The sequence below is a fragment of the Peromyscus californicus genome, unplaced genomic scaffold, assembly GCF_007827085.1.
Source record: "Peromyscus californicus insignis strain IS unplaced genomic scaffold, ASM782708v3 Scaffold_24__1_contigs__length_46423439, whole genome shotgun sequence".
Taxonomy (NCBI): domain Eukaryota; kingdom Metazoa; phylum Chordata; class Mammalia; order Rodentia; family Cricetidae; genus Peromyscus; species Peromyscus californicus.
In genome coordinates, this window is record NW_026294535.1 from 25,583,033 (window position 1) to 25,610,744 (window position 27,712).

At 41.8% G+C, this 27,712-nt stretch overlaps 3 protein-coding genes across 11 annotated transcripts in view; 1 reads left to right on the forward strand and 2 right to left on the reverse strand.

Moving 5' to 3' along the window:
- The window catches only part of LOC128119762 (translation initiation factor IF-2-like), a 45,526-nt gene extending 17,877 nt beyond the window's left edge, over positions 1 to 27,649 (reverse strand). The window contains exon 1 of one of the 2 annotated variants that reach the window (XR_008221666.1): positions 13,472 to 14,786. Coding sequence is in view for 1 of the 2 variants with exons in the window: in XM_052753294.1 (XP_052609254.1) it covers positions 27,299 to 27,588 (290 nt within the window). In the remaining variant the exon portion in view is untranslated. Of the gene's footprint in view, positions 1 to 13,471; positions 14,787 to 27,298 lie in introns of those variants that run through there. The other variant, XM_052753294.1, reaches the window with a different exon arrangement.
- LOC128119759 (uncharacterized) lies at positions 17 to 22,601 on the reverse strand. 4 transcript variants are annotated; one of them, XM_052753287.1, is made up of 3 exons: positions 14,794 to 22,601; positions 5,567 to 13,532; positions 17 to 1,256 (listed from the first exon to the last, which is right to left on the reverse strand). In XM_052753287.1, the coding sequence occupies exons 2-3, from the start codon at positions 8,823 to 8,825 to the stop codon at positions 1,186 to 1,188; spliced, it is 3,330 nt and encodes a 1,109-aa protein (XP_052609247.1). In that variant the 5' UTR covers positions 8,826 to 13,532; positions 14,794 to 22,601; the 3' UTR covers positions 17 to 1,185. The 4 variants fall into 4 exon arrangements, with proteins under 4 accessions (XP_052609247.1, XP_052609246.1, XP_052609248.1 ...); XM_052753286.1 differs by having other exon boundaries at positions 17 to 5,643; positions 10,647 to 13,532; positions 14,794 to 22,599; XM_052753288.1 differs by having other exon boundaries at positions 17 to 13,532.
- Ppp1r12a (protein phosphatase 1 regulatory subunit 12A) overlaps positions 26,924 to 27,712 on the forward strand; it is a 110,936-nt gene continuing 110,147 nt past the window's right edge. For 3 of the 5 annotated variants that reach the window (XM_052753292.1, XM_052753289.1, XM_052753291.1), the window contains exon 1: positions 26,925 to 27,206. In XM_052753292.1, the coding sequence (XP_052609252.1) occupies positions 26,970 to 27,206 (237 nt within the window). In that variant the 5' untranslated portion in view covers positions 26,925 to 26,969. Of the gene's footprint in view, positions 27,207 to 27,712 lie in introns of all 5 variants that reach the window. The other 2 variants (XM_052753290.1, XM_052753293.1) reach the window with 2 other exon arrangements.

Below are 27,712 nucleotides of genomic sequence, written 5' to 3' on the forward strand. Positions count from 1 at the left end.
CACTCTTGATTCAGACTTGGTATAACACTCATTTATTCACACAGTAAGATTACAAGCAATATTCATCCTGTCTTCCAAATGGAAGCAGGAGTACCTCTCCGGGTATACAGGTCCGGACTCGCCACGTCTGTTCCTCTGGATCTTGGGTCAGCCTTCCTCAGGTCAGCCACGTCTGCACTGGGGACAGGATCTCACGTCTCTGGCAGAGGAGAGTCGTCTCGCGCGAGGGCCTGACGAGCTCTGTTGGTCGGGTCTGAGGCTTCATCTTTTATATTCTTTCCTGGCTAGGTTTCTAGTCTTATCCCTACTTCCACACATAGCTTATAGCTTATCACTACTCCATTTGTGGTTTACTTACATCATTCTATTGCTTATCATTCCTGACCAGGGTTGTTCACCCTAGGCCTTACATGTGTTCCTTACATTCCATCCCCTGATGCCTGAAATGTCTTCAACATAAAAGGCATCACATGAGGTCGCAGCCTGGAGATTTACAATATGTTATCCTAATTTGTTAATCCTAGCATTCTTATCCTTCTCATTCTGGGTGGTTTATTTTTATGTTTTTTCTCTATATATGCATTATATAACTTCAACCAAGTGCTATAAGCTGCAAATTCTTTTAACACATCTATAACAAAATCTCTACACAATATTCTAGTACATATGCTTTGTAAATACATTGGTTCTCCTGTTTCCCACTGTGGGTCATTCAGGAAATCTTTATCAATGCTTATTATTGCTTCATCAGGATTATGTTTTAGCCATGTTCTATATGTTTCATATATTCTGTGATTACCGCGGCCCACATATGCTGCAGCTAAAGCTGCGCTTATATGTAGGGCTGCATCCATGTTATTTCTGTGTATTTTGTACATTCCATTCACTTTATATACACTAGATTGTATGGTTCCATAATATCTCATGTATCCATCTCCAATTAATCTCATATCATGTATACCTCCTTCTATTGTCAAGTGGAACGTTAAGTGCATCAAGAGCATTGGGAGGTTGTCTACCTCACCTGGTTCTGATAGGTAGAACATTGCATATTTATGGGTGCAGTATTTGCATCCCTGTATCGTTCCTGCCATAGATAATATACCTATTCTATAGAAAATATCAGACAATGGTTCCATATATTTTTGGTATGTGGTATATAGTAAATTACTCATTCCATTTTTACTAAGTAAATCGAAGCGTCTGCCTGACGGATTCCAAAGTGGGTTTCCTGTTACTTGATTCCTGTAAGACATCTTAAGCATGGAGTTATTATCAAGCATTTGATTTTTTTAGACAAACATAAAGCAATACTTATCCCTAAAATTACTAAAAACCAAAAGGTTGCTAACTTTATCCAGTGCCACCATGTGTAAATTGGTGTACATATTAGATCTAATCTGACTAGTCTGCCTAAATAATCCCAAAAGCTGCATTTCTGCATCTGTTTTGCCCAGTCTTTATGTATGTATGTATTTGTTCTTAACAGATTCACTAGATTGTGCGTTTGTGCTTGTGATGTATGTATGGCTGCATCTTGTTCTTTAATTTTGTTATGTATGGATTCCAGTTGTTTCTGATTGAAATCTGCAATGTGCTGTAACTCCATTGCTTGTTTTACAAATGTTTGGTGATGTTCTAATTCTGTTGGGTCATTAAATAAGTGTGAGCCATCAAAATAATGTTTTTCTTCTAGTGTTAATGTGGTCACTCTTTGTTTGGTTATGTTTTTACCATCATAATTAGTGAAATTCATTTGTAGGATGCTACAGTTGTGTACCATATAGCATCCTGATTCTGTAATATTGAATGTTGTGATATCATCATTCATTGTGGTTTCATTAAGATTTATGCAGCTAACTAAAGTAGGTAAATATTTAGCACATATCAAGAAAGTGTAATCTCCCGTATCTTCTAGTGACTGTGTGATAGTAGTTACTGCCAATTGACTAGTTTCAAGTGTGCTTTCTGGTAAATGTGGATAAACGTATGTATTTGCTCCTAATGATATGGAGTCTTCTAATGGTATGTACACTGGTGTGTCATTCATATTGGTCCATAAGTAATGGTCTATGGGTACTAAGTATTGGTGGTTCCATTCTGATACTCCTGTTCTTTCAGTATATAGCTGTGGTATCGCCTTGGAATGATATGCTGAAAATGAATTTTGTAAGAAGATCTGTACTAAATGTATATTGCATAATCCATCTGTGCATGAGCTTTCATATTCAGGGTTTAGTATACTTTGATATTCTCTTGTTCTTCTCCCTAACCCTGTGCTAAATAAACTATTTAATTCATTATTCATATTACTGACTTGAGTTCGATACATTTGACACATCATCATGTTATGGTTAGTATTAATAAGTTTTGCTTGATAGGAGAATTGTTCCTTATAAAGGTCTTGTGACATTTTTATCTCGCCTTGCATAGTTTGTATTAGTGTATGCATGCCATCTATAGAATTTGATATAGCTGCTAAAGCTTCTGCTGTTTTCTTATTTACTTCTTGTATGTGGTATATTTCTGCCTTTATTGGTTCTATCATTGCTGCTGATACTCCTCCACCCATTATTCCACCTAAAATTGCTCCTGCCATAAAGGCTGCTACTGCCATTGCTTGTAGTGGTTTTCTTCCTACTCTTGTTGGTGATGAGTAGTCTAAATCAAATCTAAAATTCACATCACTACAATATTCTATAGGTGGTTTCAGTGCTGTCAAATCTATTGTAATTTCAATTTTTCTAATCCTAGGGTATAAAACTAATTTAGCTGGACTTTTTAGGTCTGGTATAATAGCTGGTGCCTTGACTACTGTTGGGGTTCCTTCTGGTGGTATTAGGTATCCTTTTGGAAAATGAGCTGTATATAATCCAATATTTTCTTTATTTGGTCTGGTCATATTTCCTCTAAATATAATTAATGGTGTGTTGGAATGTTCGCTGAGAAAATCCTTATTTCTTGATATCGGGAGATAATATATTTTATCCCAATATTGTGTATGTGATTTCATTGATCCTCTAGGTTTGTGTGCTACCCATTCAGCCTTATTCCATTCTTTATATTGTGGATTTGGCATTAACATGTAGAAATAATATGGGAGATTATGGTGCTGTAATTCAATTACTCTATCCATTTCATAATCCAAAGTTTGCCAAAAACTCCCTGATCTAGTTATCCCATTTTTATAATGTACCATTAGGTCATCTGGATCCATAACCTTATTGATTCTCATAGCCTTTGTCATTTGTACATATGGTGGGATATATTCTACCTCCCTTATACCTGTGAAATTGTATGCCTTTTGTTCAATTGCCCTATTAAATATGAAAATATTTTTTGCTGCTACTTCATCTGTAGTAACATTGGCACTGACTTCCCAGGGTATGGGCATGTCCAGTAAGTCTTTAGATTCGTGAAACCAGCAAATTGATATCTTACTGCCACCTAGCATGTTATGTATTTTATGTTTTGGTTCATGTATCATGCCTATGGTTAATATTGGTGTGCTGTCAAATTTTACTAGTGACATATGTTTGTTTATTATGGTAATTTTACCATATATATTCAAATTTATTATTGTGGTTGCTTTATTTGTGGTACAGTTAGTCCGTACCGCTGTATTATTTGTTTCGGTAAAGCATGATAATTTGTTTCTCAAGCTTGTGGTACCTTGTGTTAGTGATTTTGCTAAGGTTAGGTTAAAAAATCCCAAATTACTTGCTTGCGTAAAATATGTTGGATATGACTGTTGGTCGTCATTAAATCTCATTATTGCCTGGACCTGTTTAGTAGCTGTTATATTTGCAGTACTGTCCACAAAAATTCCTAGCCATGGTATTTTCTGGCCTATTATATCTGTGATTGCTATTAAATCTTGTACTGACCTTGATGTTCTTCCAGTAAATAAAGGTCCTACATGTAGGTCCACTATAGTCTTTGTATTGTTGTTTTGTCTAATGTTTGTATTTGCTTCGGACATATTTATACATGCATATGCAAAAGAGTGTTTTTCCCTGTGTAATGTGGAATTTACTGTAAGTATGCAAATGTGTGTTATGGTGTCTGTGTTGCAATCATATTTAGGTTTCATTGTGTGTCTCATTGAAGCCCAAGGTTGTTGTATAATATCTGTAAGTATGATTGGGAATCTCCAATGTTCTACTCCTAATTGCAATATTTTTGTCCAGTCATCCCATTTCCATTCCTTTCCTTTTACTGATGGGTTATCTGTGCTATATAATACAGAGAAGTTACCATAGAATGGTAAATTGGGATAGTCTGCTACGCATAACCAGTTAGTATTATTTTGTCCTGGTACATCTAGCTTATGTTTTTGAATGTATCTCCATAAGTTATTGGGACATCTATTTCCCCAGGGTTTGGGTAATGGTATTATTCCAGATACTACTGGCCATGGTTTTACCATTTCACCATCATTGCATACTGTCCAATTCATAGGGTTGCATGGGTTTATAGGTGTTGTAATTACTTTAGGTGTTGTACTAGCAGGGTAATCACCATCATAATAGTCATCATTGTAATTATACACTTGTTCTTCCCACCTTTCTGATGTCTTATTATACAGCATACCTATCTCCTCCATTTGTTGTGCTATTACTGGTGCGAAATATTGTCTCACAAAGGAGCTATTCATGCCTAGTTCGCAGTCAAATTCTGGTTCTGTCTCTATTCCCATTGTATTGGTCCTATAGTGTGAGTTTACCCTTAATGTGTTTGTTCTGATATGTGAATTCTTTGTCCAATACATGTTGTATATGGCTGCGTGATTGGTAATGTTGGTCCATAATTCATTGTAATGGCATTTTAACGGGTTCTGCTCATGTATGTTGGTGTTAACATCATCCCCTGATTCTAACATATATTCTTTGTTTGGATGGTATATGCTAAGTGCCATTCTATATTGATCGCAACCCTTATACCAGGCATATGTTAAACATGCTGCATATTTTTGCCAAAAACTGTGTGTTTTTCCTATGTAATGTGTAAATCTTCTCTCTGCTGACCAATATAGCGGTAATTTGCCTTCTAGATCATAAATTGTTGGTGTAGCAACGGTATTCTGTTTCCTAGTGCCCACTTGTATAACATGTGGTGTGGTGGTGGGTCTGTTTGTTGTGGGTGTACTGTCCAATAGGGCTGGCATTGGTATGCTGTTATTGCCATCACATCTGCTAACCTGAGACAGAAAAATGAGCACACAAAGGCTCCAATAGCATATAGCTTGCTTGCCTTCAATGTGCACATCACCTTTGCTATTCTTATTGCCTCCTGTGCAGATAGTGTATCCAGCATACCGTGAAGTTGGCTGTTCTGGATGCTGCAGAAGCGTATCCAGGATTGGTATTGTTGACTATGTTGTATGAGTAGCTTCTTTGGTAAATGATGTTACAGAAGGGAAAAACAAATTCTAAGATTGGCAGTACTATGTATACTGCAATAGCTATTAGCCAAATCGTCAGGAGGGTTGCCCTTATGAATATCACCTCCCTGACACACATTTATGCTATATCCTCCAGCCTGACTAATTTCAAGTCCTTTTTACCTTGAGTTATCCACACGTTGTTTCCTGTTCCTGGTGCTATTATTTCTGCTGGGGATAATTTGTTATTCTTCCGGTTCCTGTAAAGGCAATTAGGATTCCTTATTACTTCTCTATCTATAACTGTAGGATAATCTATTGTGTGTTGTTTTTGTATAGCTTCTTCTATTGGTGACTTCCTATTTATTCTGGGTCTGGTATTCAATTCATAAGTTGCTATTTTTATTGCTAATGACAGTGGTATTCCCTTATGCATCTCTAGCTGTTTTTTAATCATTCCGTTCCATCTTTCTATTGCTCCAGCTGCTGTCGGTGTATAGGCTCTATGGAAGTCCCATTGAATGTTTAAGTTTCTAGCCATTCTTTGTGTTTTGGCTCCTGTGAAATGAGTTCCTTGGTCTGATTGTATTATATCAGGTATTCCATATGCTGCACACCATCCCCAGACTGTAAGTATTGTTGTGTTTTGGTCTGGGTGTGTGCTTTCTCGGGCCATCCCGAGACCTGTTGTTATGTCTACTAGGGTGCAGCAATATTTTCCCTTGAAGCTGTTTAACGGTCCTATGAAGTCTATTTGTAGGATTCTATTAAAATCCATTCGGTGTCCTATTATCCCTTGGTAATTGTGTGTTAATCTTGTAATAGCCTTTGGGCAATTGTTGCAACTATTGATTGCTTTCCTTATTGTCTGCCATGTCATCTTAAGATTTCTTTTATCGAACCAACTTTTTAGTGCATGTGTACCTATATGTCCTAACTGCTCATGGATTTTCAGTATCTCTTCTGTACTTATAGGTATGTCCTTAGTTGATGGTCTTACCTGTATCCATTCTCTCTGTATTTTACCTTTTCCTGTTTCTGGATTAATGTTTGCCTTCCATGTACCTTTTAACTTTATACTTAACGCTGAAGCTAGTTTGTCTACTACTTCATTGTTTTTACTTGTCTCATCCTGTTTCTTGGTATGTGCATCTACATGGTATACTATGATTTTGATTAGTCTGCTTGCTGCATCCAATTCCTGCCATGCTGCCTTTGACCATATGTCTTTACCATTAATTTTCCATCCATTATTTCTCCATTTACCTGACCATACTGCTATGCCATTTGCCACACACCATGAATCGGTGTATAAATAAATTTGTTTATAATTGTCCTTTATAGTTTGTCTTATCGCCAATAGTGCGGCTATAACTTCTGCATGTTGGGCTGATTTATCAGTGCCCTGGTCTGTAATGACCATTCCATCCCCAGGTCTATAAGCGGCTGCTCTCCATCTCACTTTGTTGTTCACCGTGGTTGCTGATCCATCGGTGAACCAGGCATTAACCAGAGAGGGATCGTACTCTCTAGTCCCCCAATGGCCCATTGGTACCTGTTTCTGGGGAGGGGTTGAGGTTGGGAAAATGTATCCCTCTGGAGTCATGGGCCTGTCGGACTGAAGTATCGACTCCGATACCGCTGGTACCGACCCCTTTGCTGACAGAGGTGTTGATCGAAGGAACTCCTGAAGGTACCATTTCCATTGAAGTACCTTTCCTTCCATGGGTAGTCCAGCCCATGCCTCTCCTGGTGCCTTTACCCAGTCCAAAATGGGTATATGTGATCGGAGAGTCACATGGTTCTCTTTGAGCAGTGAGTGGATTGTCCTGAATGCCTCGTAGGCTGTCCATATGGTTCTTTCGAACAGCGAATATTTGTTCTCTGACCATGGGAATTTCTTGCAGTAGAAGCCTATTGGCGTTTCCCTGTCTTTATTTTTTGAAAATATATTCCAATTACCATAACCCTGCATATACAAGATGTCCACAAATACGTGGTCACCGGGCTGTATATAATATAGGTGGCTATACTGGTTTATATATTCCAGTACCAATTTAACGGCATTTTCGCAGTTTTGGTCCCATTCAAAATCCTGTGCTTTCTTTGTTATTTTATATAAAGGCTGTAATATGATCTGTAAGTATGGAATATGTTGCCTCCAATATGCAAATAGGCCAATTAGATGTTGTACCTCAGTTTTATTCTGGGGTCGCTTAATTTGTTTTAATTTATCTATTATTGTTTCGGGTATTGTTGGTCCTTCTGTAGTCCAATGTACCCCTAAGAATTTTACTTCTGTTCCTGCTTTATTTACTTTTTCTAGGTTTATAGTCCACCCTTCATTTCTTAAATGTTGAATTAGTTTCTCTAATGTACTTTGTACTTTGTCAATGGCTTGTCCTACTATCATTATATCATCTACATAGGTGTATATGTTACAGTCTGATTCTGGCTCAAAGCTCTTTAATGTAGTTGTTAAGGTGTTGTGTGCAATAATAGGACTGTTCAAATACCCTTGAGGGAGTCTCAAGAATTGATATTGCTGTCCTTGCCATGTAAATGTAGTAAGTTCCCTAGATGTTGGGTGTAATGGGATTCCAAAGAACATATCACTTAAGTCTATAGTTGCCATTGCCTTTGGAGCTGAATTTTTAATTCTAAGAAAGATGTCTTCCACATCAGGAAGTTGTCCTGGAAGTTTAGGTGTTTTTTCATTTATTCTCCTGAAGTCAACTGTAAATCTCCATTTGCCATTAGGTTTCAGCACCGGCCATACTGGGCTGTTATAATTGAATGATTGAGATTTCTCTATAATGCCTTCTTTTAGCAAAGTTTGTATAGTCTCTGTTATTTCCTTAATACCTCCTTTGATAGGGTATTGTGCCGTGAAGGTCGGGGGTGTGTGTGGTAATTTAATAGGTTGTATTTTTACTTCTGCTAGATTACATCTGACCTTAGCTATTCTCTTATTATTTAGAAAGTCTGGGAATAATTTTCTTATTTCTTTAATGCCTAGGATATTACAGGGTGCATTGAAGCTAGCTGCTTCAATCTCATATTCCTTATTATATAATTTGAGTCTTAATTTTATTACTGGTACTTCTGTTTCTGCTGCTACTCCCTGTATTATAATCCTTTTATCAGTTTTAAAATGTTCTGTAAATTCCGTTATTATACTAATTTCAGAACCTGTATCTATTAGCCATTTTACTATTCTCGGCCCTTTGTTAGTTATTATAGGTATAGCTACGAATGGTCTACCAGCCGGGTTGATCAAGTCCGTCTTGGTATGTAGCGTCTGGGGGGTCCTGCTCTTGGGGGCCTGTGATTGTTCTGATTGAAAAATTTTGGTCTGAAATTTGGTTTGAAATTTCGATTGCCTAAAAAAGGTTTTGGTTGGCATGTCTGTCTCCATGGGTTGCTCTGTGTCTCTCTCCATGGGATATTTTTCCTTCCTGTCAACCTTCTAATTGGGTTCCATGGTTTATTTGCATTCTGTCTTATGGGCATTTGATTAGCTTTCCCAAATGGTCTTATGTTCGAAAACCGCGGTGTAAATTTCTTCTTGTCCTGTTTCTTATTAACATTGAATGATACTACCTTGTCTATGTCCATTTCCCTGTAAGATTTAAAGAATTCCATGGCATCTGAGATGGTTTGACATGCCTGCAGGGGTCCAGCTAGGCTCATTTTAAGGTGTGCTGGAGCTCCTTTAATAATGATCTTTTTAAATTGTGGTGTAAAAGGTGCGGCTTGAGGTGTGGGTACCTGGTTGTATATGAAATACAATATGCCTAATTTTCTACATTGTTTTATGGCTTGTGCATATGTTGTCCACTGTGCTGCTGATTCAAATTGAGTGAGGTCTAATGTTGGAAATGCAAATCTCCAAGCTGCAGTAATCCAATCTAATAGTGGATGTGTATCGCCTTTTGATGTCTCAATTACATGCTCTAGAGCTTCTGATACTGAGGGGTTCTCTACTATGTTTCTGATCTTTCTCATTTCTAGATCAGTTAACATGACTGTGTCAGCTCCCTTTTCCCACAGTCGGCACATATATTCTGCGTCTTTCTGTCCATTTTGGGCATAATCTTTCCGTAATTCTGAGATCTCCTGAGGAGTATATGGCCTGATTTCCTCAAACTTCGTTCCCATTTCAAATTTGGGACGATTACTACCTCCTCCAGTGCTGAAGGGGTTCAGAGCTGATATAGTACTTCTAATAGGAGTTCTCTTACTTTGGGTAGAGACAGGAAATGATGGTACGGTGTTACATCCATTCCATCCAGGAGTAGCGCTACGCTCCTGTTCCTTCCTCACTATGTTTAAGGCTAGCCTTTTGCCCATTAATCTGTCCTTATCAATATCCTGCACCGTTTTCATAAGCAGTGCGGTAGTTTGTGCCTTGCTACATCCCTCTAATTCTTGTTCTACCACATCCGGATTTGTTAATGTGTTAGTTACATTTACTGATTTCATGCCGGCCTTATTTTTAACCTTGGAGGCTACTTTTCCCCACTGTTCTTCAACCTCATCTTGGTATTCTCTACCTGTCACTGGGGAGATGTTAGTCTTCTTAAATTTCTTAATTAATCTATTCATTGTAAGTGGTATACCAAGCCGTACAAAAATTTAATTAATTTTTTCCTACGGTACCACTCCCAGTCACTAATTCGTTTAGACTGATTCAAAGAATCAGTTATCAATTTTTCAAATTTCAAATCCGCGATCCTTTCTATCCTTTTGGCCAGCCAGCGCCTCATTTAGCTCTTTCCCAGCACCTTCCGCTCTTCCCCAGGGGTCTGGGTTGGCATCAAGGTGTCCGGTATTCTTTCGGTACTCCGCACCCTTAGGGAGGGTGGTGTTTCCCGTCTGCTTCTGATACTCTCTCTCCTACCAGTTCTTCCTCCTTGGACCTTCAGATTTTCTTTAGGTCCTCAGAGTTGACTTCGAGGAGTTGATTTCTCAGAGCGGCTTTGAGGTCACTTGCTAGTTTATTTGGTTTCCTGTAATTTGTTACTCCACCAGAGTAATAGCCAATTCTTTTGTATTACTTATTTTACATTCCTCAGTGCTCAGTGGTCAAGGAGGCTTTAAGCCCAAAATCCTGCCGACTACGCCAACTGTAGCGAGCACATACCCCAGTTACGGGGGAGGAATAATCACTCTTGATTCAGACTTGGTATAACACTCATTTATTCACACAGTAAGATTACAAGCAATATTCATCCTGTCTTCCAAATGGAAGCAGGAGTACCTCTCCGGGTATACAGGTCCGGACTCGCCACGTCTGTTCCTCTGGATCTTGGGTCAGCCTTCCTCAGGTCAGCCACGTCTGCACTGGGGACAGGATCTCACGTCTCTGGCAGAGGAGAGTCGTCTCGCGCGAGGGCCTGACGAGCTCTGTTGGTCGGGTCTGAGGCTTCATCTTTTATATTCTTTCCTGGCTAGGTTTCTAGTCTTATCCCTACTTCCACACATAGCTTATAGCTTATCACTACTCCATTTGTGGTTTACTTACATCATTCTATTGCTTATCATTCCTGACCAGGGTTGTTCACCCTAGGCCTTACATGTGTTCCTTACAGAATACTTGGTCCCAAGCTTGTGGTGCTGTTTGGGGACATTATGGAACTTTTAGGAAGCAGTGTTTTGGTGGTGGGGGTATATCCTGGGGGCAGGCTTTGAGGTTTTATAGTCCCATTTCACTTCCTGTACCTTCTCTCTGCTTGTGACATGTGGATGAAAATGTGATCTGCCAGCCTTGGGCTCCTGCAGTTATACCTTCCCTGACATGATGGGCTCTATCTCTTTGGGACTATCAATCAAAATAAAACTCTCTTTTTCCTGACTTGATTTTTGTCGGGGTACTTTATAACAGCAACAGGAAAGTAATGGATACAGAAATTGGTATCAAGAGTGGGGTGCACTGTGAAAACCTGATCAATGGCTTTTATGCCTTCGGACTGCTTAAGGGGGGACTTCAGAACCTTGGGAGAGAGAAGTAGTTAATGTTAGAAGCAGAGCTTAATAGGCCACTCTAGTGAGAACATGGAAGATAAAAATGTTGAGAAAAATGTGGATAATAGATGCATGGCTTAGGACGTTACAGAGGGGAACAAGGCTGCTACCAGAAAAAAAGGGTAACCCATGCTATTTACGCAAAGAACCTGGCTGTGCTCTGTCCACATTCTGAGAAATTACTTGAAGCTGAATTAAAAAGCGATTCTTTTAACTTCTTTGGTGGAATGAATTTCTAGATAGCATTAACACGGAGTCTACGGGACTGTTATTACTGATTACACTTACGCAGATCTACAGTGAAATGGAGTAACAGTGCAGGAAAGAAATGAACACTGTGATGTTTGGAAGGAAAAAAAGAGAAAAAGAGCACCACGAAGACTAAGATTGCAGTCAAGTCACATGCTGGAAACGAGGCTTCAACTGTGAATCATGATAGTATCATTAAAAAGAAGCCTCCGGGCTCTGCACTGGAACAGTAGAAACCCTTCCCTGGGGGCAAGACCACACCTCCAACCTGTGAAAAGAGAGGTTTCCTGCTGCCACACTTTCCCAGGCTATTAAGGTTCCTTCTCCTCTGTTCTAGTTTATTTTTCTGTTGCTGTGATAAACACCATGAGCGAAAGCAACACGAGGAAGAAGGGGTTTGTGTCGTCTTACGTTATCAAGGGAAGCCAGGGAAGCAGCTTAAAGCAGAGACAATGGAGGACTGACTGCTGCTTACTGGCTTGATTCTAGTCTCACATCCACCTACCTTTTGTATATAGGCCAGGCCAACCTGACTAGGGATGGTACTACTCCCAGTGCCTTGGGCCCTTCTAAATCAATCAGCAATCAAGAAAATGCTCCATAGACATGTCCAGAGGCTAATCTGATAGGTGTACCCCCCCCAATAACCTGGGCTGTGTCAAGTTGACTCTTCAAGTCAGCTAAAAGATCAACCATGACTCTATCCATCTGGAAACATAAACCAAAACAAATCTTTTCATCCTTAACTTGTCTGTCTGTTTATTTGTTTTGTCTTGTCTTGTCTTGTTTTGTTTTGTTTTGTTTGAGACAGGGTATCACTATGTGGCTTTGGCTGGTCTGGAACTTGCTATACAGACCACACTGACCTTGAATTCAGAATTCAGAGATCTGCTTCCCTCTGGCTCCCAAGAACAGGGATTAAATGTGTGGGCCACCACTTCTGCCCCTTAATTTGCTTTGTGTCTGATATTTTACCACGGCTACAGAAAAGGAAATAGTACCCACATGACATACATATATACAAGCACCTGTACATGCAAATGTGACTACACATATGCAAACACACTTACACACACACCCCATACACACATACACATAAAAAGAAGGAAAAGGAAAACAAATTTTCAGGGGCTAGGTACATAGCTCCAAGGTAGGGCACTTTGCCAAGTGTGTATAAGGCCTTGTGGTTATCCTTTGCCATGGGGACAGGGAAGTTCAAACAGAAAATCTGAAAGAATAGTAAATATGGGAATATCTGTTGTGGAATATTACTTTAACTATGTAAAGATGTGTTACATTTGTTTATGCTGCAGATGCTTTAAGTAGGCAAAGATGTGTTACATTTGTTTATGCTGAATTTGTTTAATAATGTAAAGATGTGTTGCTTTGCCTGCCTAAGGCACCTGATTGGTCTAATAAAAAGCTGAACAGCCAATAGCAGGAGAGGGATAGACAGGGCGAGTGGGCAGAGAGAATGAGTAGGAGGAGGAATCTGGGCTCGAGAAAGAAGAGAGAAGAGAACAAGGGAGAAAGAGAGGGAGATGCCTAGGGCCAGGCGGGCAGCTTCCAGCTAGAAAGACACAGAGTAGGACATACAGAATGAAAGAAAGGTTAAAAAAAATATCTGAGGCAAAATGTAGATGAAGAGAAACAGGTTAAAATAAGTTATAAGAGTTAGTGGAACAAGCATAAGATAAGGCCGAGCATTCATAATTAGTAAGTCTCCGTGGCATGATTTGGAAGCCATGGGTTCCACATTATTGTGGTTTATGGGGCCCAAAAGGAAGCTTGATACAAATATTTGCTACTTACTCAAAAGTTCAAACATTGCCAGATTTGCTTCATATTACTCAGGCTTGTCTTTATTTAACACCTGAAAAGAAGTTGTCAACATCATTACAAAACCACACATCCATCCATTTAAATCGCTACATGATCACATTATTACCATATCTTTGAACAAAAATTAACAAAAAATCTTTTATACCATTTTAAGATGCAACCAGTTTTCAAATTTCTCCAATAATCAGGACTAGTTTCATACCAGAGCCTATCAAAATTTATATGGGCAATTTTGTTACATTTTCTTTCTCTTTTAACCTAGGCTAGCTCTCATTATTATCATTTATTATTATTATTATTATTATTATTATTATTATTATTTTATCAGCTATGGTTTTCTATGATGGTTTCCATCTGTGATAAACAGAAGTTTCTTTAATAAAGGATGAGACCCACACTTATTTGTGGGTATAAAGATAAATATTTATAATGTATCTAGAGATATTCTGGTTTAGTAAATCAGTGGTTGTAGGTTCTACTCCAAGACCTATAACTTCACTAGTCTTGGGTAGTTGGCTATTTCCAGTTCCCAGTATAATTTTCCTTTTGTTAAGCTGGTTGTGGGGCCAACTAGAGAGCTGTTGGTTACCAGCAAGTTATGTGTGCCACTGTTATACCCTTTGAGTTAAAGTGACACACTGGTCATTATTGTGGTTTATGGGTTCCACAGCTGGGTAGGACTATGGGTTGCTTCCCTCCTTTGAAAGCTTGAGATGGAAAGATTGTAAAAGCCAGAGAAACAGGAAGTTTGCTGTGAGACTATGTCTCCTAGAAATGTTACAGAAGCTATACCTATAAACACTCATCAATATGATTGTATAAAAATGATCTGAACAAGGACAACACCAATGGACATGCTATCATGGAAGGGGGAAAGCTCATGACACCCACCCTAGACAAAGAACTACAACAATTAAGGAATTCTGAGAGCAGGAGAAACAGGTTTTCCCAGGAAAGAGTACACCAACTGGTTATCGAATACCAAATGGTCAGTCCTGAAAACATGTACATACAAGTAACATTCTACAAACTAAGAAAGTTGTATTTATACATTTAGGAACACACACACACATACACACACACACACACACACACACACACACATTACCAACAACAACAACAATTAAAGATTAAAAAGGCCATGAATTTTAATGAGAGCTGGGGAGGGAGGTGTTGTTCATAGGAAGGGTTGGAGGGGAGAAAGGGGAGGGGGGAAATGATATAATTATGTTATAATCTCAAAAGAATTAAAATTAAAATTTTAAAAATTAAAATTAAATTAAAAAAATTACCTGAGTGATAGTGCATGCCTCTGATCCCAACACTTGGGAGGCAGAGACAGGTGGATCTCGGTGAGTTTGAGACCAGCCTGATCTAAAGAGCTAGTTCCAGGACAGCCAGGGCTGCACAGAGAATTTCTGTCTTGAAAAACCAAAAGCCAAAAGCAATAGACAAAACAACAACAAAATTGGGGCTGGAGAGATGGCTCAGCAGCTAAGAGCACTGGCTGCTCTTACAGAGGACCCCGGTTCAAGTCCCAGCATCCACATGGAAGCTCACCATTGTCTGTAATTCCAGCTCCAGGATATGTGATACCTTCACACAGACATGCATGCACAGAAATAAAAAGAAACAAATCATTTTTTAAACATTTAAAAAAATTTTACTACATGGTCTTTTATTAATATACCAGGCCAACTGTCCTAATAGAATACTTTACATTTTGAGTGTGTTTGAGTATGTCTGATTAAATCCTTTTGGTAATATCTAATATGTTCTTCTATTCTTAAATTTCTTAGAAAGATATATTTCATGTGAAAGTTTTATTGGGCTCAGGATATCCATATTAGAAAAAGAAATGTAACCTAGATAACACCAAAGTACTTAATGAAGGTTGCTCTATTATTAGTGGTGCTGTGCTTGGTCACAGGAGTTGAGCTGTCCACTAGACATTGGTGATTACACAAGATGAGTGTTTATATTGTTAAAACTTCACGTTAATATTATTGATTTAGATTGAGTTGTTTCTTGTTTCTTACCTAACATTTGAGGGGAATTTTCATATTTTGAGTCATTTTGAAAAGACAATACCATTTATTCTTAAAGCCAGCATAAGATTTGACTTATGGAAAAATGTTTAATAGTATTTTGCTAAATGAATAAATAAATAATAGCCTAAACTTACCTTCATTAATAACAAAAATACAAAGAGATGGCTTTTGATGCAGAAATTTGGAGTATTTGGTTACAGACCAAGCTAAGGGGAAAACCATTGAACATTTGTTACTTACTAGATTTCTTTCGCTCCCATCACAGAAACTATCTCTGGTTATTAGCAAAACTGAATTGTAGCTAGAGTTTTCCTGGTCCTGCCTGGCCCACAGTCAGGACAAATCTCTCTCTCTCTCACAGCCAGTCCCACATCTGCTCAGACCCAACCAAGTAAACACACAGAGACTTAGATTGCTTACAAACTGTATGACCGTGGCAGGCTTCTTGCTAACTGTTCTTATATCTTAAATTAACCCATTTCTATTCATCTATAAGTTGCCACGTGGCTCGTGGATTACCAGTACCTTACATCTTGCTTTTCATGGCGGCGGCTGGTGGCATCTCTCTGACTCAGCCTTCCTGTTCCCAGAATTCTCTTCTCTGCTTGTCCGGCCTATACTTCCTGCCTGGCTACTGGCCAATCAGCATTTTATTTATACAGAGCGATATCCACAGCACTGGATGTATTGGAAGAATGGGTATCTCCCAAAACTCCGTATGTGGGTTGAAGGAGGGTAAAAAAAAAAAAAAAATCAAGTGGTACAGACCCCAAAGTAGAAACTGACTTTGCTAATGCTATAGAGAGTCTATCTATTTGCTTTAGATAGAGGTATGCGAGTTGTTCGCCCATTTTTTTTTTTTTTTGCACCTTTCCTGGAACTCGCTTTGGAGACCAGGCTGGCCTCGAACTCACAGAGATCCGCCTGGCTCTGCCTCCCGAGTGCTGGGATTAAAGGCGTGCGCCACCACCACCCGGCTTGTTCGCCTATTTTTAACCTAACTTTTTGGAGAAAAAATGTCAGGGATTTTGGAAGGGCAATGGCATCCACTATTGATGCCCAACTGGGCTAGGAGTTCTTTCTTCACTTGGTCTTTAACTGGACATTGATGCTGAGGACTTGGGATTGGAGAAAATGTTGTAAAAATGCAGAAGAGCTCATGTTTGCTCTTGGTAGCCATAATGGAGGGGTCGGCAAGCTTCATCTGCAACAGTGAGAGCAACCATCTGTTTGCAAAGGACCAGGTGGTCAGAGTTCCCCTATGACAATTCTCTATTTGTGTTCAACTTTGTTTAAAACTCCTAGAGACAAACAAACAAACAAAAACAAACCTTTGTAGCTCACCAGCAGTCAGCGCTGTAGTCATTTACCCGAAGGCTTAACTGGGGCTAGATAATCTGCTTTTCAGAAGGCTCACACACTTAGATGGAAGCTCTGGTGTCTCACTGTGTGGGCTTCTCTGTAAGGCTGCCTGAGTGTCTCCAGACAGGCCTGCAGAATACTCCCAGGGACAGTGATTCACCCAAGTGATAGAGATCCAAGACTGAGGTCACAGTGTTTTTTTGTTTTTTCATCTTGGAAGTAACAGATTATTATAGTTGCTGTACCCGATGGTCACACAAAGCAACAGAGAAACAAGGTGAAGGCTTTATATAAAGGTGAATGCTAGGAGGAAGGAGCTCTGTGGGGGCTAGTTACAGTGGGTTTTTTTAGTTTTTTACTGTCTTAGGCAACATCAACAGTGATACCAGCAATGCCATTCCACAGAGTTTTCGCATAGGGTGATCTGTTTGATATTATCTTCCTCACATTTTTTCCTACTGATTATGGTGGCTAATTAGCAGCCTTCACACTAACTCCGAAGCCAGTTATTATCCTTTACATAAATATTTTTGCCTATAAAAGTACAGTAAGTAGAATTCAAAGTTGGTCGGTCCCTAAAACTCTTATCTCTGGTGTATACACTATATATAATCCTCTTGAGGGTAGGAGGGACTGTGAATGTAAAGGGTTCCAGCTCCATAATAAGGTTATATGACACAAACCAAAAGAATTTCAACCCATGCAAGTAATGTTCCAAACCTGCTGATTCTTAGTTATTAAAAAAAATGTTTCTTGGGCAGAGGGTGTACCCAGTGGTAGAGCAATTGCCAAGTATGCATGAAGCCCTGGGTTCTAGCTTGAGAACCTGAGGTGGGGGAGAGTAAAATATTTTGAATGGTTGGAGTGTAAAATAGTTTTGAGCACAAAATAGTATGGTGGGCTTTTACAAATTAAAGCTAGAACAGCCATGTGATCCAGAAATCCCACTCTTGAGGGTATATACCAAAGAAGTGCAATCAGATTCTCATAATTATTTATAACAGTGGCCTAAATGTAAAAGCAACCTAGTGATTATTAATGGGTAAAATGCTAACTCTACAGAGTGAGCTCCAGGACAGGCACCAAAACTACACAGAGAAACCCTGTCTTGAAAAACCAATAAATAAATAAATAAATAAATAAATAAATAAATAAATAAATAAATAAATAAATAAATAAATGACAAGTCAAACATGATACATCCCTATCCATAATATGCAGGAGGAAATTCTGGCACGTGCTATAATATGGATACAATTTGTAGACATTAGGCTAGGGGCAATAAACTGTTCACAAAAGTATAGATACTACGTAATTCTATTTATGAATTACTCAGTAGTGAAACTCTCAGAAACAAGAGTCATGGTTGCTCGGGATTGGAGGGAACAGGGCATAGAATTCTGTTCAATACACTGAGTTTCTGCCTTGCAAGGTGAGCAACTTCTGTGAACAGACGCTGGCAATGGACGCATCAAACATTACTGCACTTACTGCCACTGAACTGTACACTTAAAAGCGGCTCAAAATGGCTAGGATGAGGATGTAACTCAATGCTATCATGCTTGTGTGGAATGCAAGAAGCTCTGAGTTACACCTCTACTACCACCAAAAAATAAGTTTAACTGATAAAATTTCAGTGTACATTTTAACAATAACTCACTAAAGGGGAAAGAAGGGAGGCTGCCTCAAATGGACTTGAATTTGAGGGAAAGCTCTTAAAATAGACACTAGGTCCTTTCCAGAGATTTTCCTGCTGGTCTGGATGGGCAGACATCGTGTTGTTAGTTACCTAAAGGAGGAGGCCATAAAACAAAGACACGGGAACAGCTTGTGGCCGACTGATAGCCAGCAAGAAAATAGGACCATGGTTCTACATGAAACAGAATACCAACAACCAGTGAGCCTGGTTCAGAGAGAATGTACCTGCCAGCATCCTGACCTCAGCCTCCTATGATGCTGAGTAGAGAATGTCACTGATGTATCACGTACTCTTGGCGCAGGGAAACTCTGGGTTTAAATTTTGTCTAGTTTTAAACCTTCATCTCTGTGGTCATGCCTCTCACAGCAGCAGAAAAGGAGGGCAGTATCAATGTCTGTTATTTGCAATCAAGAACCCCAATTGGTTCACGTTCGTGGTGGCAAAAGCACCTTAAGAAATATCACCAGATTCTGTACAAGTAGACATATATCCTGCTATTAATAGGAAGTAGAAATGATGCCAGACAGGTGAAATGTAAAGAAATGAAAAACAGATGTCTACTATGCATTGAAGTGTGTGTGTGTGTGTGTGTGTGTGTGTGTGTGTGTGTGTTCACTCACACATGTATATTAGACGTTAATTTATATCTATTTCCCCGGGTCTTTTAAATAGATTTCTTCTTGTTGCTTCTGACTTATGTAGCATTGGAAATTGAGCCCCCATCCTGACCTAGTCTAGGCAAGTGCTACACTGCTAAGCTACACCTTCAGCCTACAGTCATAGTTTCTTTGCTCTGGTTTTGAGATAGGTGGTGCCTTCTTATGTACAGTCCATGCCGCCCTTGAATTCATGATCTTCCTGCCTCAGCCTCCCAAGCGCTAGAATTTCAGGTCCACTTTACCACCTTTCCCAGCCTAGAGACCTCAAATAGTTGTGAATAATTTCTAATCATAAGTCACCATCATTCCTTAACAGGGTGTTCCAAGTCCTCAATTATTCATTTGGCATGGTAGAAATAAACATACCTTGGAAGTTTACAAGAATCTTTGGGTCATTCAGTCCACTCAAAGCACTCGGCTGTAACACAAATGGGACAACCCAAGAGAACATTTCTAATGTTCCAAGATTCTATCAGAATGGAGAAAAGAGAAAAGGAAGAGGAGGGGGGAGGAGGAGAGAGACACACAACCATCATCATCCACTAGCTTTCCACTGGCTCTTCAGCTACCATCCAAGCCAGACTTCCAAACAGAAAAAGGCAACACCCACCCAAGTATACAAACACCAGGGTATATCACTGCACTAATGACTTTTTTTTTTTGTTTTTGTTTTTTTTTGGTTTTTCGAGACAGGGTTTCTCTGTGTAGCTTTGCGCCTTTCCTGGTACTCGCTTTGGAGACCAGGCTGGCCTCGAACTCACAGAGATCCGCCTGGCTCTGCCTCCCGAGTGCTGGGATTAAAGGCGTGCGCCACCACCGCCCGGCACTAATGACTTTTTTAGTCTTAGGATTTTCTCTTAAAATGAGATGGGTCATACTTTCAGCCCTATTAACAAATCAAGTATCATATTCTCAGTTTATGGCAGTGATGAATTAATTTCAATAATAGCAAGGAGGGGAGGCAGTATGAATGCTTACCAAGGAGGAAAGTGTTCCATAAATAAAGCTTTTACATTTTATCCAGGGCTGCCCCCCACACACACACACACACGAAGCTAGAGTTTTCCTGCCTGGCCCACAGTCAAGACAAATCTCTCACCCACCAGTCCCACAGCCGCTCAGACCCAACCAAGTAAACACACAGAGACTTACATTGCTTACAAACTGTATGGCCGTGGCAGGCTTCTTGCTAACTGTTCTTATATCTTGAATCAACCCATTTCTATTGATCAATAAGTTGCCACGTAGCTCGTGGCTTACCAGTGTCTTAGCATGTTGCTTCTCATCACAGCGGCTGGCAGTGTCTCTCTGCCTCAGCCTTCTACTTCCCAGAATTCTCCTCTCTCTTTGTCCTGCCTATACTTCTTGCCTGGCTACTGGCCAATCAGTGTTTTATTAATCAATCAGAGCAACACATTTAACATACAGACCATCCCACAGCACACACATGTCCTGAATCATCCCCAGCATCATGATAAACATGTCACCTACTTTGTACAGAAGACTTCTAGTGATCAGGTTACTCTGCTTTGGATCCTGTGACAATTTTCTCGTTGCTGTGCATTCCAACCCTGACTATTCTTTTCATGCTTTTACGCATGTAAGTCACGCCATGCTCCTCTCCCCTCACATGTTCTATCATGTTTGTGCTTAGCCAATCTCTACTCCAGTGATTAGTTCACGAATCATTACCTTTCCTCAAGACTTCCTGAAGAGGCTACTCCTATGTGCTTTCAATTGCTTCTCAGCCAAGATAAAGCAAAAACTGTGTTCGTGTGGGTGACTCAATGTAAAATGTGCTTATTTTCCATCACACACACACACACACACACACACACACACACACACACACATACACACACACACACACACGAAAAGAATGTTTGCTTTTGATTGGAGGCTCTGTAGTGCAATGGGTATTGCTTTGGACTCCTCAAGTGTAAGCTTATGGATGGCAGAGTGCTGTGTTTATTTTATTCATTCCACAACTAGAATTCATGAATCCAGGAACCTAGAATTAACGACTGACAGTAGGTTAGTTGCAATGAATCTATGGGCTGACCCCCGATCCACCAGACTGCGGCATTTTTTCTATATGTGCAGCACTGGTATGTCTGGGCGTCCCCACCTTTTACATCCCTGTCTCTCTGAAGCTTCTTTCAGCAATTTGCTCTGAGACTGTCCCAGTCAGGAGGTCCCTCCAGGTATGAGGGACCAAATCCTTACAGTTCAAGAGACCCACAGGCTTCTCTCTTCTCTTAATGGGTCTAGACGAGAAATTTTATTCTCCATGAAAACTTGTCCCCACCATGACAACAACCAAGGACAGCTTAGATTAAAAACCCCTCTGCTTGGTGTTCTCTTCTGCATCTTAACTAAAAATAACAACCCATTGTTGTTGTACTGTGGATCAACATTTTGTGTAAGACAAGGTGGACAGGTTTAGAAAGTGGTATTTTAATTGAAATCTAATGGCACGCCAATGTATTGCCAATAGGTTTCTAGTCATCTCCTATGCTAGTTGCTACCAGATTAATGGCCCTAAACTCTTATTAAATAGAAATTAGGGGGTGGCCATTTCAAGCTAGGAAGGAAACAGTTTTGAAAACTACTTCTCCTTTTTCTCCCCAGCCACAAAAGTGCCCTGAGGCAAGGAAGCAGAGTTGCTGTTTGTTTGAGTAAGGGAAAGAAAAGGAGCAAATACAAGAATACAAACACCTGAATCTTTTCTTTCTCATACATACTATCCCCTTAATCTTGAAGATGGCAGAACTGACATTATTCACACCTACCAAAATTAAATCCATAAATATCCTTCAGGTAGATGCCATGTGTGTTATCACCACATTTTTTTTTTTTATCTTACCCTGGGGAATTTAGAAGCTTTCCGTGGGATTTAATTAGAAGAACAATTGAAGCAGGTAACCCCCGTACTTGGGAGGCAGAGGCAGGAAGATCTGAGTTCAAGGCCAGCCTGGTCTACATAGTGAGTTCCAGGACAACCAGAGCTACATGGTGAGACCCTGTCTCAAAAACAAACACACAAAATCAAAAAAATGACAATTGAATGGGTCCCTCAACTAAATAAATACTGGTATCTCCAGACGGAGCTCATGCACTTAAATTCTCTTTCTAGAAGTTAGTTCTGAAATTTCGATTAGCTTTTCTCCCAGAGTACATAAGTATTTTTTTTTTTTTTTTTTGGTTTTTCGAGACAGGGTTTCTCTGTGTAGCTTTGCGCCTTTCCTGGAACTCGCTTTGGAGACCAGGCTGGCCTCGAACTCACAGAGATCCGCCTGGCTCTGCCTCCCGAGTGCTGGGATATTAAAGGCGTGCGCCACCACCGCCCGGCCTTTTTTTTTTTTTTTTTTTTTTTTTTTTTTTTGGTAAAAATGTGTAGCCCAGGCTGGCCTCGAACTCGTGATCCTCCTGCCTCCGCCTCCTTCAGCAAATCCTACCGGCATGCGCCACCACAACCGGCAAAGTACTTTCATATAAATTTCCCTTCCAGTGGCTGTCCCAATCCTCTGCAACAGGCAGACATGCTGTGAAGTATTTCCTGTAACCTTCTCTAACCATCGTCATATATGGTAGCTGAAGCTAATTAGTTTTCCAAGGCATTGGACATGCAGATGTGGGTACAGGAAGTAATTTTAGCTAGATGCACCATTAAATAATTGGACTCACAGCAAAGAAGTCACTCTTCAAAAGCCTTTATTTTTCTAATTAGAAAAACCTTAACTCTATACTAGTATGTCCAACCTTTAACAATCTTTTTTAATTTATAAATTAAAAGGCATTTTGAACTGTTACTCAGATTCTTGATAGGCAACCTCAATAGAATAATACTGCTTTGTTTTCACGGCCTTCTTTTTATTTATGACCGTAGGAAATGTTTTCTACTTACCAATGCAGCATATTTCCTTTAAAATAATTCTATTTAAGTCCTTAAAGGGCTAAATCAACCATTAATAATAGTATTTATGGGCCTTGAATCTGGCAAAATAAAAGTGATAGGTGAAGCAATAAATTACTGATATTAATAGCCACTTGGTATTTCAATAATGGACATGAAGGAGGTTGGGAGTTGTGTGTTATCATGGTGTGTTCCCATCTCTTCAGCACTATGCCTACCTTCTGTGTAACTGTCAGATATTCATTTGCTTTCCAGGTTTAGGGGAACCAATGTAGTCAGTTCATGGAAACAGTAGCTACTACTTGCTAAGGTTAGATCTTTGGGATAAAGCCCAATGTAGCAGAAAAATCTGTCCTGAAGAGTTAGAAGAAAGCTAACTACCACAGCGTATGTAGTACAAGGAACCACTGGGGTGAGGCATGGAATCTCATCGACTTTGTCCAGAGGCAAAAAAATTTAAGATGCCAAGATCCAGAAGTACAGATGAATTTAGGTGTAGTCCAAAGAAGGTTCAGGTGGTGCATTGTTGACTCTGGTCAACTCTTTGGTTGGGACTCATGTTTTACCTTAGCCGACTGTAAATTTTTCTCTAGGTTCTTAAACACACATGCTTCCATCTCAACATTTCTTTTTTCTTTTCCTTTTTTTTTTTTTTTTTTTTGGTTTTTTGAGACAGGGTTTCTGTGTGTAGCTTTGCGCCTTTCCTGGATCTCGCTCTGTAGACCAGGCTGGCCTAGAACTCACAAAGATCCGCCTGCCTCTGTCTCCCAAGTGCTGGGATTAAAGGTGTGCACCACCACCGCCCAGCCCATCTCAACATTTCATTTGTCTTAAAGGACTGAAATTTCACAATCAAACTTGCATACAAGTCATTAGGAAATGGAAATAGTTGTATTTCTTCAATCTCTGCTTAGAGCAATCACTCAGTAATTATGATAATATGAAATGGTTGCTTTCTTATGTGCTAATAAAAAGTTCTGCTCATTTTTGAGTTAACTATAGGTCTTCAATGTATATCCTCAAGAATATATAGAGAGTGAATTGTCTAGAACACACACACACACACACATATATATACATATACTAAAAAGACAGAGCAGGTGGCAATTGCAAGAATTGCCTGATCTAAAAAGTTATGGAGAAAGAAAGCTAAATTCTGTGAAGTCTGGACAAGTTAACAGCCCAAGGTTCGAGGTTTCTGTTTATTTTCTTTTAATTGCTAGCTTTGGGGAACTGGACTTATGTTTTATTAATAAATTAATGTTTATAGTTTTTATATTATTTTTATATCCTGAAATAAGTGCTTGGATCAGAAACGTCATACCTCCCATCAAATTCCTCTTGCCCAAGGGAAAACTTGATACCGACATATATTCCAAGAGCACTTTTTAAGAGCTAATAAATAGATCAGAATGTTCTTAGAAAACAAGGAAAAGTTGTTTTTCTTGGTAGACAGAGGAGCTGACAAGGCTATCCCCAATTTCTTTTATTCTGAGGGCTATGTTCTGTACATAGAGATTTTATATTTTAGTGCTAAGAAAATTCACTACCCAACACCATTATTATCATTGTTATGAAAAGGCCTGATGCTACAATCCTTGGTACATTTTATGAAGACACAATAGTGTATTTCATGTGTGGCACACTCGTTTTGTGTTTCACAGGGAGTATTTTTTATCCTATCTTCGATTCTATTACAATTCCTAATACTCAGTTCTATAAGGAAGGTGATTTCCTAAGGAGATTTTACTCAATTATTCTAATGTAGTCGACTAGAAAGGCAACATGCTGAGAATATGAAAATAAGTTTTCACTGTTGTATCCCGGCACTGGGCTGGGGCTTGCGGGGGGGGGGGGGGGGGGGGGGGGGGGGGGGTGATGGTCACGGAGATGGGCAGCCCCTGCAAGCCTGATCCAGAATTGAAACTCTTTTCTTTTTGGGGGGGCGGGGAATCTCAGTCTCAGGCTGAATCTTAGACTGTAGACTAGAGGACCCCAAAACATTCAATGATAGTGTTTTATGGCTTATGATAGACCTAAAGTGGGGGGGGGGTCAGAAAAGGCAAAGTTAAAACCCCTTAATGTCTTTTACAGCACGTGAATTTAAGAAACGGGTTCAAAGAAATCCTATTTATTGTATTTTCAGCGCCTAGGAAGTCACGACTTACTAGACAAGTATTCGATAATTACTGGTCGAATTAACGGCCTTTATCCACATTCCTTTTGAATTCTAGACGCAGCCGGGTCTTTACTCCATAGAAAGCAATGGAGCTTGGAACCATAAATCCCTTAAAAGGTCAGGACCAGTTAACAAGGCTGAGCTAACCTCCTGGGCAGTGCCACACACAGGGCTGAAAAGCAATGAAGGAAGAGGAATCAACGCAGGCTTAAGAGGCAGAAGAAAAAAACAAAACAGAACAACCATAACAAGCAAGTCTAAGAGGAAAGACATTTCTGCTGTGGGTGTTAGCAGGAAGCGACCGCAATGACCCGGAGGTCAACCCCTGTCGGTAGGCGATCGCCTCGGTCCCTGCCACCCAGGGGGGCCGTAGGTAGGTAGGGACGACTTTCACACACACACACACACACACACACACACACACACACACCCCCAGTTTGAAAGCGCTCTCCATCCCGAACTGCACGGCCCGGGTTTCTCCCCCCGCCACCTCCCGAGTTCCTGCCTTGGAAAGAGCACCCACAAGCACCTAAAGGCTCGCCCTGAGTGTGTGTGTGTGTGTGTGTGTGTGTGGTGTCCACTCCATTCAAATCGACGCAGCACCCACAAGCACCTAAAGGCTCGCCCTGAGTGTGTGTGTGTGTGTGTGTGTGTGTGTGTGTGTGTGTGTGTGTGTGTGTGGTGTCCACTCCATTCAAATCGACGCAGCCAATAGGAAAAAAACCCTCCGCCCGGGGCGGAAGCCTCGCGTGCAGCCCAGCCCGGCCCGGCCCGGGCGAGCCCCGGGAGGTAGCTGAAAGCCCGGGGTCCCGCAGGACAAACCTTTCCATCCCGGCCTCCCTGGCTCCCCTCCCTCCCTCCCTCCCTCCCTTTCCAGGATCGTCCCAGCCACCTCCCCCTTGAGCGAGCGAGCGAGCGAGCGAGCGAGAGAGCCACACCCGCTTCCCTCCGGTAGCGCCCCCGCCGCCGCCGCCGCCGCCGCCGCCGCCGCCGCCGCACTCAGGGCGGCCGCGCTCTTCCTGGGCCGGGCCCGGGGGGGGGGGGGGGGGGGGGGCGGAGGGAAGGAGGGAGGAGGGAAAAGGCGGCGCGCGCGCGCAGGCGCACTGGGCCGCAGGGGCGCCTCCCCGGCGCCGCGATCTCGCGAAGTTACGCTCCGCCGGGGCCCGCGGCTTTGACGGACGGACGGGCGGCCGTGCCGCGGGGCGGGGGGTGGGGCGGGAGGGCGTCTGTGGGAGGAAGAGAGAGAGAGAGAGAGAGAGCGAGAGCCAGAGCGAAGGAGCGAACGAGCGAGAGAGGAGACGGAGAGAGAGAGAGAGTCCGCTTCTGCCGGGCTCGCCCCAGTGCTCTGTGGGATACTGGAAGTGTCTCGAGCGTCTCCTCCCCGGCTCGCAGTTCCGCTCCGCGCTCCGGGCCGCCCGCTCGCCCGCTCGCTCCTCTCTCTCTCTCTCTCTCTCTCTTCTCAGACACGCTCGCACACACTCCCCCCCCACACACACACACACTCCTCGTCCTCCCTCCGCCGCCGCCCCCTTTTCCCTTCCCTACCTCCCCCCCCCCCCCCCCGCTCGCGATAAGAAGAGCCGGCGGCCCGAGGAGAGGGGGATGAAGATGGCGGACGCGAAGCAGAAGCGGAACGAGCAGCTGAAGCGCTGGATCGGCTCCGAGACGGACCTCGAGCCGCCGGTGGTGAAGCGGCAGAAGACCAAGGTGAAGTTCGACGATGGCGCCGTCTTCCTGGCCGCCTGCTCCAGCGGCGACACGGACGAGGTGCTCAAGCTGCTGCACCGCGGCGCCGACATCAATTACGCCAATGTGGACGGACTCACCGCCCTGCACCAGGTCTGTGCGCCCGCCCGCCCGCCCGCTCGCCCGCCCGCACTCCGATCCTCTCCACCTTACCCCACCACCACCAGCAAGCACCCCAATCTCACCTCACCTCGCTCCCACCCCCAACCCCCGGGGGGTGGTGGTGGTGGCCCACGCCGGGCTCGCGCCCCGGGCCTCTCTCCCGGTCGCCGGTTCTTGGAGCCACCACCCCCCCCCCCGCGCCCCGGGGGTGGCGGGAGACTCCCTGCTGCGGGTGAGGGGGGCGGCTCCGGGGGGGGGACCCCCTTCGGAGCCCCTTGCCTGTGCAGTTGGGAGCCGGCTGGTGTCCTGGGCGCGGGGCAACCTGGACTGTGTGGTCTTCTTGGGGGGGGGTCCCCCCCCTCCCCAGGGCCATTTGTGGACATGTGTCTGGTACGGTGGGTCAGGACGAGCAGGAGTGTCTAATGGGTTGTGTGTGTGTGTGCCGAGGCCCGGTGTCAGTGATAGACTTGTTGGGGTGGCGGGGAAGAAGGGTTGTT